The sequence below is a fragment of the Nyctereutes procyonoides genome, unplaced genomic scaffold (assembly GCF_905146905.1).
Source record: "Nyctereutes procyonoides isolate TBG_1078 unplaced genomic scaffold, NYPRO_anot_genome, whole genome shotgun sequence".
Taxonomy (NCBI): domain Eukaryota; kingdom Metazoa; phylum Chordata; class Mammalia; order Carnivora; family Canidae; genus Nyctereutes; species Nyctereutes procyonoides.
In genome coordinates, this window is record NW_026575135.1 from 72,035,110 (window position 1) to 72,050,876 (window position 15,767).

The 15,767-nt window shown below is 47.1% G+C and overlaps 1 protein-coding gene across 1 annotated transcript in view; it reads right to left on the reverse strand.

Moving 5' to 3' along the window:
- GFPT2 (glutamine-fructose-6-phosphate transaminase 2) overlaps positions 1-15,767 on the reverse strand; it is a 41,957-nt gene that overhangs the window by 18,722 nt on the left and 7,468 nt on the right. The window contains exons 2-9 of the mRNA XM_055301555.1: positions 11,495-11,602; positions 10,339-10,437; positions 9,814-9,939; positions 6,539-6,597; positions 5,750-5,884; positions 3,532-3,593; positions 778-857; positions 199-316 (exon numbers count right to left, since the gene is read on the reverse strand). Coding sequence (XP_055157530.1) covers positions 199-316; positions 778-857; positions 3,532-3,593; positions 5,750-5,884; positions 6,539-6,597; positions 9,814-9,939; positions 10,339-10,437; positions 11,495-11,602 — 787 coding nt within the window. The remainder of the gene's footprint in view (positions 1-198; positions 317-777; positions 858-3,531; positions 3,594-5,749; positions 5,885-6,538; positions 6,598-9,813; positions 9,940-10,338; positions 10,438-11,494; positions 11,603-15,767) is intronic.

Genomic DNA, 15,767 nt, shown 5'->3' on the forward strand with positions numbered 1-15,767 from the left:
ATCCCTGGGTGGCTCAGTGGTTTAGCGCCTGCCTTCAGCCCAGGGCATGATCCTGGGGTCCCAGGATCCAGTCCCACATCAGGCTCCCTGCATGGAGCTTGCTTCTCCCTCTGCCTGTGTCTCTGCCTCTCTCTGTCTCTCATGAATAAATAAATAAATAAAATCTTAAAAAAAAATAAAGAAACAAGGTTCAGCTACCTTGCATCAGAAGCAAAGAAGAATTCCACTGCTTTATCGCCAACGGCATGAAGGCAGGTCGAGCTGTCCAGCCTCTTCATCCTTGTTTTACAGATATTCTTCACATTCTCAAAATTGCCTAGCAAGTGAAGGAAAGAATCTCCAGTCCCATTAAACTATTTTGTTTGAATAACACGAAGCAAAGCTCCAGCTTCCCCTTTGAATATGTGTGGGAGAAATTTGCAATTTTTAGCTTTGGCTGCATCAGCCAAATTGTGCAAATGATCCCCAAATAGCACAGTACCACTGCAAGAGCATTTAAATGGCTGCAAACAAAACAAAACCAAATCACTACTCATCCAAGAGCGGGGACGCCTTTATATAACGGAGCTGCATGCTGCTCCCTGGACTTGTGAGTTTTTTTTTTTAAATATCCATAATACAAAGCTTTTACAAAAAATGAAGCAAAGTCTCAGTTATTCGAAAACCGTTCCAACCTGGAGCCATGTGCAGGCTGGCCCCAGCAGAGTGAGGACATCCTGTCTCCGAAGGGGGCTGGCTGCACCAGAGCCCCATTCAGGTCCTTCTCGAAAAACTTACGTGTCCTATACAAGATAGGAATCTGTTCCGTGGAGAGTTTGTATTTGCTCCGCACTCCAATGAGCAGGGGGCTGCCTCTTCTGTAGAGACAAGAAAGAGTCCGGTTACTCATTGCCTTGCCACCCTGGGCAGGGCTGGATGGCCTCCAGGCTCTCAGGATGGGCACCCGCATCCAACCCTCCCCCCAGGGGAAGGTGTCCTATTGAGATGCCACAGATAGAGTCCTTGGCCACAGGAAGATGCTCCCAGAGCTTGAAGCAGGGACCAACAGGCTAGTGGGAAAATTTCAGCTTGTTTTCATGGTGCCACCCATTTGCCCAGTGAATCCCCAGAGTTAGATCACAGAGGCTGAGACTTTCAGTAGTCCATGGCAGCATACTGGAACATTTGGCGTCCCCAGCTGGCCTCCATTTGCTGCCATCTCCAAAGGAGGAGTCCTTGAGACTCTGCCCAAAGATTCTCTCCCTGCCTCCATGCCTTTTGCCTAACTCAGTTGTTCTCTAGCTTTGGGGGCATTAAAATGACTGGCTCTGGGTCTGCTCAACCTGGTGAGCCACTTAACATGCTTTCAAGGGTGGTTTTGTCTGCCTGGGTGACTGCAGTGACCTGTCTGTATGAGGTGGACCCCACTGCAAAGCGGACAGTGATTTTCACAAGGCAAAGCCTTGGGGAGTCCCTGCAGCTGACCTAAGTGAGCACCTGCAACTAGAGTTTTTATTCCCAGCCCCCTCTCTGGCTTCTCCAAGTGAGGGGACAAAGTTTATGGCCTTGAAGAAGGTGCTCTGAGCACCTGGAATATTTTGGACAACTTTTATTGTATCTAAAGCAAAGGGGTGGGGGCGTCTGACTCTTGGTTTCAGTTCAGGTCATGATCTCAGAGTCATGAGATCAAGCCCCGAGTTGGGCTCTGTGCTCAGAGTGGAGTCTGCTTGAAATTCTCTCTCCCTCTCTCTAAAATAAATAAAGAAATCTAAAGCAAAGAGGAGATGTGGTTCTGAGTCCAGTGGGGATCCAGCTTAAACAGCCTTTTTAATACTCACAATGAGAAGATACTGTGGTTATCTAACTTTCTTGGCAAACGTCCCCCCCAAATTTTATTGTAGATTGAGGTCTATGTTTTCTCTAAGCCTTGCCACAGATAATGCTCCCAAGACAACCCAAAGATTGCTCTGGGCATTACAGAGCCACTAGTTATAGTCAATTTAGAAAAAAAATTTATAGCTTCTTCACACTGCTGCCTTCTTTGTTTACATTTCAAATGGTTAATCCCATGATAATACCAGATTTTAAAAGGGTTTTCTATTTTTTTTAACGACTCTATTTATTTATTCATGAGAGATACAGAGAGAGAGAGAGAGAGAGAGAGGCAGAGACGCAGGCAGAGGGAGAGGCAGGCTCCATGCAGGGAGCCCGATGTGGGGACTCGATCCCGGGTCTCCAGGATCAGGCCCTGGGCTGAAGGCGGCGCTAAACCACTGAGCCACCAGGCCTGCCCTAAAAGGGGTTTCTAAATTTGAGAGGGACCCAGTGGTCTTTTACAATTCTACGATTGAAGGAGCTCGATGCTGGATAGTAAATTAGTTCCTCTCCTAGGAAAACATTGCATCGTGACACAGTCGCATCATTTCCTGCCTAGAGAGTCTGGCAGTCTGCGAGGGCTGCCTCATCGTCTCTCTTGGTTGCCCAGGGCCCCGGGTGCCTTCTCAGTAGCTTCCCCCAAACTTCAGAACGAAGCCTGCAGCCTGCTGTACCCCTGTGACCTCAGAGAGCTGGGCCTCTGCCTCATCCTCGCTCCCCACCTCCCCTGAAGCTGGAGGGAAAGTGTGTACAAGACCCTGCTCACAGCTGTCTCCCTTTCCTGTGCCCAGCACACAGCAGGAGGCAGTGAGCACACGATGGCCCTGGGAGAGAAGAAAGTTCCCCACCTCCCGACTTCCTGACCTGCCTGTAGATCCCTGAAGTGCTGAGCTCACTCTGCACCCCTTGCTTTTGCTATGCTGGTCCTTCTGCCTGACTCCTCTTGGCTGACACCTGTTCCTCCTCATGCCCCCACTGCATTATCCCCCAGCCCCGAATGTGGAGCATCAATACCTTCTGCCCCACGCTGTCCTGCTGTCCGGTCCTTAAGGGCAGGACCGGGCTAGGGGTTACTAGGTCCCCCAGGGCCCAGCGTAGAGTAACAAATTTTGGGTGGATGAGTAAACTAGTTGTTCCTAGTTTCATGTTCATAATTCTGCATGCTTTCTCTAAAAAGAATCTCCAAAATTGACCTGCAACCTGGATATGCCCCTCACTATAAAATTTTATTTTATTTTATGAGTTTATTTGAGATTGAGAGAGTGAAAGAAAGATGGAGAGCACAAGTGGGGGAGGGGCAGAGGAAGAAGCAGACTCTCTGCTGATCAGGGAGCTGGATGTGGATGTTCAGATGTTCCATTCGTGATCATGACCTGAGTGAAAGTAGATGCTTTCCCGACTGAGCCACCCAGGTGCCCCCTACAATTTTATTTTTTTTAGTTTGCATTTGTTGTCAACTTCTGAAAATATGGAGATTTCAAATAAATATCCAACTTTCTGGTTTCTCTTTTAAGAATCAGTAGCTCTGGCCACAGAGATGGTGGGGTACACAAGCCACATCTATCCCTTAGAGGGTAACTTCCAGCTTGCCAGACACCCTACTTCTCCCCTGGACCTCAATCTAAACAATTTTATTTTATTTATTTATTCTTGAAATGTCAATGTATTGTGCCTCACCTGGTGGCAACAGCTTCTCCCGGGTAGTGGATGCTCTTGAAAACCAAAGCAAATGCGCCCTCCTGCAAACACAGCAAACAAGGGTGAGGAACAACATGCTCTGGCCCGGCCAGCCCAGCCCACTGCCCCAAACAGGGGCCACTGTCACAGTGGGTGGGTCCTGGGGTCACTCCTTCAAGGGGCTGAACACAGGACAGCTCATTCAGGGCGATGGAAGGAGGAGAAAGTGAAATAGGACTACATTGAAGAACCAAACACCAGAACTTGTGGATTTCATGGTACTCGACGGAAACCACCCCTGCCCAAGCCCACAAGGAATGATTCCCAGCTCTGTGACCATATGGGTGGATGGGTGCAGTTAGAGCCTCAGGAAATGACAACTTGGGCTGGGGGTCCTGCCTGGGGCCTCCGGGATGGTACCTACTCAGGGAGCAGTTATGAGAATGAAAATTCATGACACGTGGTACAGCCTGGGTTTAAACCCTGTAACTGGCAATCACCGTGTGCCTTGTGGTGAACAGAAATGAGAACAGTCCTACCTTCTATGCCTGCTATGAGCTCATGCGCCTAAAGTACTTAGAACAGTGGCTGCCATATGGAAAACCCAATAGAGGCATGGGTTGTTTTCAGTGTGATTATTTCTTTAGCCATGACTGTTGTTCGTTCTCTGTGCTTCAGCTTGTTGCACTGTGCAAACCAGAACAAACCTAGTTCTCCTAACTCAAGACTCCAAGTGCTATATTGAAATCTTTGATGCACAATTCTCTATGTTCTGACCATTTTGTACTAATTTGCCACAACCCTAGTAGACTTGGGTTATGTACCATGAGCTATAAATATGGTTCTCCACCTGAAATGCCCCATTTTTTTGATTCCTGGACAGACCCAAGACCCCGCGTTGCCAGTGTGCATTGGCCAGATTGCTGACTCACACAGGTAGAGGGACCCAGAGTAGTGTCCCCAGGCCTTTCCAACTACCCAAAATGAAGAGGCTTCAGGAAGATCCTGAGGATCCTGATCTTCATCCTGCTGGTTCTGGCAACAAGATGTCACTCTGAAGAGAAAGACACTTCCCATTCTCTGCCTTATGAGAACTCACTGAAATTTACAAGTGTCGTCACTGTGGAGGTAGTTCCAAAATTGAAAATTACAAATGGAAATGAGGAAATACTGTTCTGCAAAACCAAATGGGTCTACTGTAAACCACAAAGTACAGTACACTATGCATTTCATACAGGACAGGCTCTTATTTATAAGTGTCTTATGAGTTATGACCCCCCAAAAACAGGAGTTATAGGGCAAAGGGTTTCACGCTAGATTTATTTCTTAAAAAGGCTCTTAAAACACCAAAGGGTGATAGATTTTAAACCACAGTGTTGTGCCTGCAGCAGCCTCTGACACTGGATGTTCCAGATCCTCGGCCCCAAACACTGTCTCCAGGCTACCCCCATCTCAGATGCCTGGGAGGAGGTACTCTGAAAAGTCAGGACACCTCTCCTCCTCCCTGTACATCTTGCAGATGGCCTGGGTCTGCTCTGCCTCCTCTTCGTGGACAATCTCCCCAGCATGTGCCCCTTCTCGAGGCTTAGTGTTATGGGTCCAGCCCTCTGGGACACCACTGGCCTCTGTCTCTCCTAAATCAGCACACAGACCTGATCTGATGGCTCCTATCACAAAAACACAGTCCTTCCTCAGAACCACAAGCCTCTGCTTCCACTGGGCCATTTCTCAACACTCTTTTAATCAAGCTTCTCAAAAGTCCACACGTGCTGTCTCTACTTCCTCTTCTTCCCAACTCTGCTCAGTAAGGACACGTGGTAAACAATCACTTCACTGGAACAGGAGGGAAGGCTACAGTTTGGAGTCTCCCACATCAGTTCAACGGACCCCTGGGTATGTAATTAATGGCACATGAAGCACAAGTGACAGATGACAAAGGACCCACCACAACTGAGTCCTGCATGTGAGAGCCACAGATGGGAAGTTCTGACCACAGTTTCAGGCGGTTGAAATGAAGCCAGGCACTCCCCACTTGGTGTTCATTACCAAAAGCTCAGGACTTCTCTCAATTCTCCACAATATGACATCTTAAGGACAGACACTGTAGACTAACCTTTTCTAATCCTTAGGTGCTTTGCACATATTTGCATCACAGACGCTATTGAAGAGTGAAGGTACAGAGTTGCTTTATTGACACCAGGTGGAACCAGGAACTCACCAACTGCTGAATGACTCTTTCGACCAGTGTTGAAAATGTAATGTCCTCAGTTTCTCTGTTGTCAAACACATACTTAATCAGCTTGGCGATGGTCTCGGTATCTGTTTCTGACTCAAACTCGTAGCCTTTGCTTTCCTGGAATATTTCGCGGGACCGAGGATCAGAAAAGGTCATTGCGCAACAGAGCGTGGCCAGCTCCCCTCCTTTCTTATGACCCACCCACCCTCACATGACTTAAGATAAGAACAAGGAAAGCGAGGATGAGAACTGTCTGCCTGAATCACACAGCCCAACACAGCTGAGTCATTCCAGTATTCCCTGAGATCATCCCTCCTCAGAAGCCTGTCCTTGCTGTTAATCTGGACTTTGCAAAACAGCAGCCGTCAAAATGATCAAATATGTTGAGTCAAATCCACCCACGTCCCAGCCAGCACCACAACCTTGTCATACATCAGACACTGGCCATCTGCATTCCCACCCCACATTCCATTTGGTGTATGAGTGGATATGCTTATGTAATGCAGACACTTTAATAAAAGAAAGTTCAAGTTCTTTTGATTCTGTGAATCTGCAGTGGCACTTGAAGTACATGCAAATGCCCTGCTATCTTCTCCAGCAAGTTGAGGGGAGGCGGCTGAGCTGGGATGAAGTACACCCGATGCTTGGAGATGTCACTGAGAGTAGGTCTCTCTCAGTTCCTGTCTCCATTCCCGGAGGCAAATGAGCAGGTTGGAAAGCTTCTGGGGAAGATCACTTGAGTTACATGTTAACCCAGGGCAAGTATCTTACCAGAAACTTCCTCAGGTCTTTGTAATTTGTGATGATCCCATTATGGATGACCACGAATTCTGGAAGAAAAGTTGGGTGAAGACAGAAATGCCATGAGAAAGTGAAGTTCAAGTCAGCAGTGAAGGACACTGATTTGACAGCTTGAAACTCTGCAAGCTCTGCTCCCACAGCATCTGCTATTTAGCAAACATCACTTATGCAGATGAGAGCTGACGTCTACAATCTACTACGATTACAATCTAAACCCAAGGAAATACACAGTTCTCTTTGGATAGAAAGCACCTGCCAGCCAGACCACGCACAGAGCTCTGGCTGGTGCCCTACAGTATCGTCAAACACACTTTGGTATTTATGTCAAATGGGGGAGGATGAACGCTTCATTATTCAGCATGAAGATGCTTTGTTTGACCCACATTGCATTATAAAAAGATTTAAGTTTAAAATTTTTGAATTTTCACTTAAAAAATCCTGATTTTTTCTCACCGCCCCTGGGTGGCTCAGTGGGTTAAGCATCTGCCTTCGGCTCAGGTCATGGTCCCAAGGGTCCTGGGATGGAGCCCCACGTTGGGCTCCCTGCTCAGCGGAGCATCTGCCTCTCCATCTCCCTCTCCCCGCACCCCGCCCCCACACCACACATGCTTTCTCTTTCTCTAAGAAATAAATAAAATCTATTTTAAAAAATCCTGATTTTCTCATGGGAGGAAGAATTCCCAGAAATTCTGGCATCTCCAGGCTCAGCCACATTCCTGTGTGGCCATGAACACTTCTCTTTGCAGGTCTGCCCGCTGCAGCTTTTCCGGCCTTCCAGAGCACCAGCAGCAAACCCTGCTCAGGTCAGGCTACTCCCTGCACGAGGAACAGCCACCCCCACCCCCGCCCGCCAGCCCTGAGAGAGCAAGGATACATCAGCTTAGTCAACACTGCATTTTCTCAATAAGTAGCTGATAAATAACTCGAAGGTCTAATACCAGCATGAGAATTTTTCTGGGTAAGTAACTCCCACTCCTCCTGAGTTCAGATAATAGAAAGACCCTTTATTGTCCTTGAGAGTCAGTAATTCTACCAGGATGTGTCCACGTATTATTGTTCAGTGAAACTTTGGCTCCCCAATTCAAGTTTTTCTTCAGTACAGACTGGTCCTTTATTCTTTTTCTTTATTTTTATCATAATTTCCTCTTTTATTTTTCTATAACCTGTGGTTTACTTTGGGGAAGTCACGCAAAAACTTAGAGGGCTTGAATAGAAAAGCCACTTTCAGCAAGTGTGCTAGGCACAGCTGAACTCTAGTACAGCTTTACATGTATGGGGCCTTTTTGTCTTTTGTTTTTACTGTTTTATTTGTTCTGTTCTCTTCTCAGGGATACCCACCTGTTGGACTTCTATTAACTGCCGCCATATCCATCCCCCTCTTATTTTTCACACCAACTCCAACACGGTTTCTTCAGATTATTTTCTTAACCCTGTCCCATTTTTTTTTTTCATTTCACTCAATTGTCTTAACTTCTCATTGGTAGTTTGTTTCCTAGAATCTGTGTTTTCTTTGTGAAAATTCTGAGTGAGTTTCTTGTGTAATGCTGTTGCTGGGTAGAAGTCTTCCTCAAAAATACGCTCTTTGGTTAATCCCTGGTGAGTTGCTAAAGGAATTCTACAAATCTCTGCTTCCTTCTCATGTTGTTTTCAATTACTCATCCTGAGTCAGGGCAGGAATATTCAAGTCTGGGTGTGGGGGGATCTTCTTGGAGCCTCCCTGCTTGGGGGGACATGGAGTCATCATCTATGCTGAAGTGGGGGTTCACTGTGTCACCTGGGGTGGCAACATTTCAGGGTACGTGATCTTGGGACTCTGTTTGCTCCAGGGACTAGTGTCTGTATCTGGCTTGGGATTTGGCTGGACATACATTCTGGGTCCTTAGCACCAGGAAGTCTGCTATCTGCCTCCTGGATATGGGGCACCTGCCCCAGTAGTGGATGTCCCATGGTTCTGGGCATGCACCAGATCCAAGGGTCAATCTCTAGCAAAAAAAAAAAAAAAAAAAACCCTCACTACCCAAGACTCTGACCAGCCCGTGTTATCCCAACTGTTCTGCCGAGCAAGGGGCATAGAGCTCACCCTTCCAAATCAGGCATGATGAACCACCATTCACAGGGGTAAAGGACAGGGAGCAGGGAGGCACCAGTCTCTCCTGTGATGCTACTTGCATGACGAGTAACTGCAGTGAGGTTGGCCAATAGTTTAGCTGAGTGCTTGCCAGTAAGCACTCCTCAATTACTCAGAAACTCTGATGTATCTGATTTCTACTTTAATATGGGGCCGGGGATGTCTTGGGGTGGGGGTCCCAGCTGACTCCAAAGATCATTCTCTCTGCCAGAGACCCTCCCCCTTCATGCCCAGGTGTGGGTCACTGGGGGCTTCTGACCTGACCAGGCCTAATCTACAGTGGAGACCCACTAGGATCTCTAGACCTATCAGTCCTCCTACGAGAGTGGGTGGGGGCGTGAAGAACTATGGTGTGGAGAACTGTCCTGGAGGCCCAGGCATGCCATGTGGAGGGGCCGGGTAGGGAAACTAGGGAACCTGCAGTCCTCCAACGAGGGTCTGGAATCCTACCTTGTAGCCTCAGATTGCCACCTGAACTCCAAGTTACTGTGAGCCCCGTCACCATACCTTTCAGTTTTTCAAGGGATGCCAGAAGTCCAGACTTTTAGGTATTATCATTCTCAGGTCTAAAAAAACATGTAGGGAACCAAGTGGAGGGCTCTGCTGCTTGGAGGGAGCCCCGGGCTGCCTGGTGCAGCCTCTGCGTCTCCAGATCTCAAGCCTTTGGCAGCCAAGGCCTCACTGCAAGGCCCAGGTTTGGAGCGGGCACTTCAGATGTTAACCCAGATCAGCACTGCCACTGGCCTTGGCTCAAGACCACCTACCCCTCCCTGAGGCACCCAGCCCTCCAGAACACTGCAGTCCCTTGTTGAGGAGAGAACAGTGCCCAGACTCTTCGACCCCTCATGCTGCCAGGTCGCACTCGGGTTGGGTCTCAAGGGCCAGCAGCCAGCCTGGGAAGCGTCACTGTTTTCCTGTGGCAGCCTGGAGGGTCAGCGCTGCCCAGGAGCCAGGCTGAGTTCACCTCCTGTTTTGGGCCTGGTGCCACCTGTTTGGGTCCTTGGGGAAGACAGGGCTGGGAGAGAAGCCAGCTGCTGGTGATGGGTGTGGCTCAACACTGGCACAGGTCAGGGCCCGGTGGAACCTTCAGGCTGGGGAGCAGGGCCATAGGACCTACCGTTGCCCTTGTCTGAGCGTTGCGGATGGCTGTTGACAGCATTGGGGACCCCATGGGTGGCCCAGCGTGTGTGGGCAATGCCAAAGTGCGTCTCAAACTCCATCTTTAAGTCCATGCTGTCTTGTTCTAGATCAAAGAAAAATAAGCACTGACACAGGAGTCCCCTCAGCTCGGTCAGAAGCACATCCCACCTTCCACCACTGTGGTTTACTCAGTACTCATCAGTATCCTAACTCACTAACCAAGATGAGCTTACTTGAAAAAGAAAATTACAGAGCACTACTATAAATGGAAAAGCGCTATCATTTGCCAGAAAGAATAAAACATTAAAAAATTAAAAATGCTCATTCACCACCTCCTAAAAAAAAAAACCACACCCTCAGAGACACAGTTTATAATGTGGGCTGAACCCTTCTTCTATTGATTCCCCTTGTTAAGTTTCTATTCTTAGTCTTGCTGCAATAAAAGGTTTTAAACTGATGCGCCCTGCACTTACTGCTTTGACAGGGCCTGTGTTACACTTACTATAAAGTTCTTCATCAAGAGCTTTGACATTTCCTCTTTTCTTGACCAGCTGGATATGTCTTTCTTTGACTTCATTATTATGTCCATCGATGGCCACACCTGTGGTATACACATGATTTTTTTTTTTTTGGTTTTGGAATTTAAGTTTTGTCTTTGTTACAGAGTACAACCCCGGGTGAGGACTACACAGCACTGTGGATTTATCGGTTCTCGTTCACCAGGCTTGTGGCCTGGAAGAGAACTAGACAGTGTTCAGGATGTCGACTCGGAAAAAAGAGGCTGTAGCAGTGCTCAACAGCCAGCAGGGAACGCATGCCTGGGCCTGGGCTGTGGTTGCCTGGTGGGGCTTCCAACTGGGGTGCAGCCCTGGAAGCCTGCCTGTGAGGGAGGCACCTCCAGGCCCACCAGTGAGGGCAGGAGGCTCACTGGAGGGCATCTGTCATGCTGTGCACTGTGCACTCTGCTGTGTTAGCTGGTATCCTTGCTGCATTAGTGTTCCTGCGATCCTTCACTTGACTTGCTCTCCATTAAGAACGAACAGAGATAGGGGAGCCTGGGTGGCTCAGTGGTTGAGCGTCTGCCTTGGGCTCAGGGCGCAATCCCAGGGTCCTGGGATCAAGTCCCACAGTGGGCTCCCCTAAGGGGCCTGTTTCCCTCTGCCCATGTCTCTGCCTCTCTCTGTGTGTCTCTCATGGATATATAAATAAAATCTCTAAAAAAATGAATGGATATATAAAATCATCTGCCTCCCCCTTCTCCCTCAGGCTGCTTAATTAAAAATGGAAAGCAGACCAGATGTCTATAGGTCAAGTAGATGGAGAGTGAACTCTGAGGCTGTCAGAGTGTGCAGCCACCAAGAAAGAGCGTCAGGAAGAGTTTGAGACAACGGAAAATGTGGGAGAGAAATGAACACAGGATATAAAATTATAATTCTATCATGAAATCAGATAGAAAGAATAATATCTATTTGTGACATCTCACCACCCCTGAGCACCCCAGCAGATGCAAAGCAGTGACCTGAACAGGGACACGAAGATATGGATGGGAGCACTTCTGGTGGAGATCTGCTTGCCCTGATTTCTTCTCCCTATTTGTCTCCAGTTGTCAAGTGAAAGGAACAAGCGTCCTGCATGCGGTGGCAGCCCACAGGACCTACCTGCTGAGTCATAGCCTCTGTACTCAAGCCTCTGTAGGCCCTTAATGAGGGTTTCAAAAATCTCCTTCCTCGTCCGGGGGACTCTGTAGTTCATGTATGCGAAGATTCCTGTGAAAAGACGGGAGGCCACAGGTTTATCAATTGCTTGGTTGGTGTTTAGAAAAAAAAAGCTCCTGGGATGCTGGCACAGGTGACGAGGCTGGAGGGCTCTCTGGCCATGTGCACAGCCTTTCCCTGACATAACCCGACAGCCGTGCTCCCCTCCTGCTTTGAGAAGGACATGGCCCACAGCCTCATCCATGACAAAAGGTCTCATAAGGCATGTATGTGAAGAGCACATGCACGCACTTTGGCCTTGCAATCCTACTGCAGAGGATTTCTCCTACAGCTGTACTTTCCAACAGGGCTTTCACTGTGGCGGTATTTACAAAAGCAAAGATCAGCAAAACCACCTGGCCACCCAGGGGCATCTGGAAGTCCCTGCCTATTGGACTCCTTGATCCATACAGAACAGGCCTGGAGAGAGTCCTAAGGAGGTCACAGCAGCCTCTTACAGCAGGTGAGGACAGGGACTGGGGCCTTTACTCCTTTCTACTTAATGCCTTGAGCTTCAACATCCATAAACGCTACTTTTACAACAGCAAAAATAAAACCATCTCTTGGCCCCTGGAGAATCCCTATCTTCAAGGGAGATCTGCATACCAAGAAGATTTTATTTGGCTGCATTTTCTGTATTTGTATTTCAAAATAATAGTTTCCCAAATGGAAAGAAACCAGTCATCATGCTGGTTCTTGCCAAAGTCCTCTATGTCCCTGCCTGCTCGAGACTATGTTAGACCCTTGGTCTCCTGCGAATTGCCTGTCCTGACATCTCTCTGCCCTTTTTTCTCCCTACCTGACTTGGGAAGACCTGTCCTCCTCAAAGATCCAACCACCTCCCATGGCAGGCTTATCCCTCCCAGGCCCCCGCCAGATGGGCTCTTCTGCTCTGGGCCACCCCGGTGCTCTTACATCCTGGAACACTTACATCCCCTGATAAGGACACAGGCTGGCACTTCTATCTTTATCTTTCTCACTATGTCTTGGCATACCATCCTTCTCCGATAAGTGTATGTGGAGTAGAATGACTGTAAATCTGCATTCATCAGGGAAGCCAAGAGGTTGGATCGTGAACAATACTGGTCTTCAGGAACATTCTTAGTAACTCTTCTTATTGAGAACTCATGCACTGGGCCAAGTGTTCCCATACAGATGTCAGTCAAAGCTCACATCAGCTGTAGGCACTGGACCTACCAATGACCTCCCTTTACTCTCTGGAACAGAAGCCTGGGAGGCTGTGACTGGGAACCAAGGCGATCTGACCAAAGGATTTAAATGCTCCTAACCACTGGGCAGTGCTGCCTCAAGGATGAATAGGTGTAGAAGGTTTATTTTTCTAATTTTAATGATTTTATTTTAATTTTTAATTTTCCCACTGTTTTCCTGGGATGACAGAAAGGTCTGACCGGGATTAAAAATTTGCCAGATATCCACCTCCCTCCACTGTATTCACTGCAGCATTATCTAGAGCAGCCACGACATGGAAACAAGCTAATTATCCATCCACAGATGAATGGATAAAAAATTATGGTATATGTTTACAATGACAGATTACTCAGCCATAAAAAAGAAGGAAATCCTGCCATTTGCAAACCATGGATGGAACGTGAGGGCGTTATGCTAAGTGAAATAAGTGAGATAGAAGAAGACAAATATTGTGTGATATGTGGAATCTAAAAAACCCAAACTCAGAGATACAGAGATCAGACTGGTGGTTGCCAGGGGTGGGGGAGTAGGAGTTGAGGGAACTAGGTAAACATGGTCAGAAGGTACAAACTTCCAGTTATAAGATAAGCAAGTCCTAGGGATGCAATGTACAGCACAGTGACTACGCTAATAATACTTGATTGTATATTTGAAAGTTGCTAAGACAGTAGCTCTTTCAAGTTCTCACCACAAGGAAAAAGTAACAATGTGAGGTGATGGCTGTTCACTAATCTTAGTGAGGTGATTATTCCACAATATATACATATACCAAATCATTTAGTACACTGAAAACTTATTCAATGTTATATGTCAACTGTATCTCAATAAAACTGGGGGGAAATGTCAGAGATGAACCTCAGAGGGGACAACTTACAGAAAACCACCTGTAATATTTCCAGTCATGGAGAATATTAGATTCAGGCATGCCTGAGTGGCTCAGCGGTTGAGCGTCTGCCTTGGGCTCAGGGCGAATCCCAGGGTCCTGGGATCGAGTCTCACATCGGGCTCCCCACAGGGAGCCTGCTTCTCCCTTTGCCTATGTCTTTGCCTCTCTCTATCTCATGAATAAATAAATAAAGTCTTTAAAAAAAGATTAGATTTAAGTCAATATAGTATTTCTGAATGAGCTATCCAATGTCACTTAAAGGGATGTTATATCTCTAAGCAGTGAGTAGGGGCACAGCATATGAATAATAAACTTGCTAAAATTCATTCTAGACATAGTCAAAAGCTGGGCAATAAAATTAAACAGTGCTAAAAATGATATTTTGCATTCTGTCCTGTATATTACTGTACACAGGATATATTTGCACACAAGTATTAAAGTATAGAATTTCTATATAAAAACATGCACACTATGCTTTCTGAGCAGTGACAGATGCTTTCTTTTTAACATGGCTAAGGTTATCTTGGTGGTCAGCTATTTTGGTTCCTGGTTAACTCTAAGGTGAGAGCCACTGTGTCTAGGGGCTTGTGTATATTCAGGCACTTGCTGGGTGAAGGTGCTGAAGGTGTGGTCACAGGAGCTCACACCTTACCCTATACTTCAGAGCTCAACACGTGGGCAGAAGATGTATTTTTCTCACCTTACTCATTAAAAAAAATACCCCACTAGTTACCTTCTAATGGAAACATTAAAAAATTTTGAGCAATTCTATTGGGATATAAGTCACATACCGTAATATTCTCCCATTTAAAGTGTATAACTCTATAGTTTTCAGGACACTTGACCCTTGAACAATATGGGATTGAACTACCAGCTCCACTTTTTTTTGATAACTATAGTACATAAGTATATTTTCTCTCCCTAAAGGTTTTCTTCATAACATTTGCTTTTCTCTAGCTTACTTTGAGAATACAGTATAGGCTCCATATAACATAGTTATATGTGTTAATGCTTATTGGTGAGGCTTCTAGTCAATAGTAACTAAGTTTTCAGGGAATCAGAGTTACGTGCAGATTTCTGATTGTGCAGGGTGCTGGTGCCCCTAACCCCACCCCACTCCTCCACACACACACTATTCATTGTTCAAGGGCCAACTCTATGTTCACAGAATTGTCCGACCACCACTACTACCTAATGTTTGGGTGAAACTTTTCACGTTAATTATCCTGCAAAATATCAGGAAGTTTCTTGGGGGGACGTGGGCCAATTCCAGTCCCTGTAAAGACCACATAGCCATGGGAGACAATTATGTGAAGGAGGGGGCCACTCACAGATCATTTTTGTAGTCTTCCCCGGCATCCTGGGAATCCTTCTAGAATTACAGCGGCTCCTCACTGAGGGGAGCTGACAGGCACTGCAGATGACTCAAAGGCCCATATACCAACCCTGGAAAGGTTTGGAATCTGAAATGCCTCTATGAGAGTGAGCTCAGGCTCTACTCTGCAATCCTTCAATTTTCCCCCATGATTCTCCTTCCTCTGGGTTAAACTTGCACTTCTGAGGTCCTCCTGTCAGGCGCCCCTGGCTCTTAGATCCAGGGTAGCCTGCTTGGTGGGGAGGTGGGGGTGCTGCCTCCAGAGCCCCTCCTCCACCCGAGGTGGGGGGAGCTGGGCTGGTTAAAGCCGCCTCGTCCTCAGGACTACCAGCTGTGTCCACACCCAGCCAGGAGGCTCCCAGCCACCCCAGCACAGTTTGGGAGAATACTGTGGTGAGGGGGGGTGCCAGGGAGTGGTTTTCGAGGTCCTTGCACATGACAACATAAATCTAATTTCAACATAAAAATCTCTTGCATTCAGACACCTATTCAGTAAGCTCTTTCATTAACGAAGCGCCTCCATCTCCTCTCACAGCTCTCCCTCTTGGCAGGCTTCTCCCTGCACTCTCCCGAGATGAAGTGAAAAAAAAAAAAAAAAACAACTAAAAAACCCAACACCCAGCATTAACATCATGCTCTTACTAGCTTAGAAAAATAAAGAAATGGAATAAAGCTGCTTTCCCAGGCATTTCTCTTACTATTGGTGT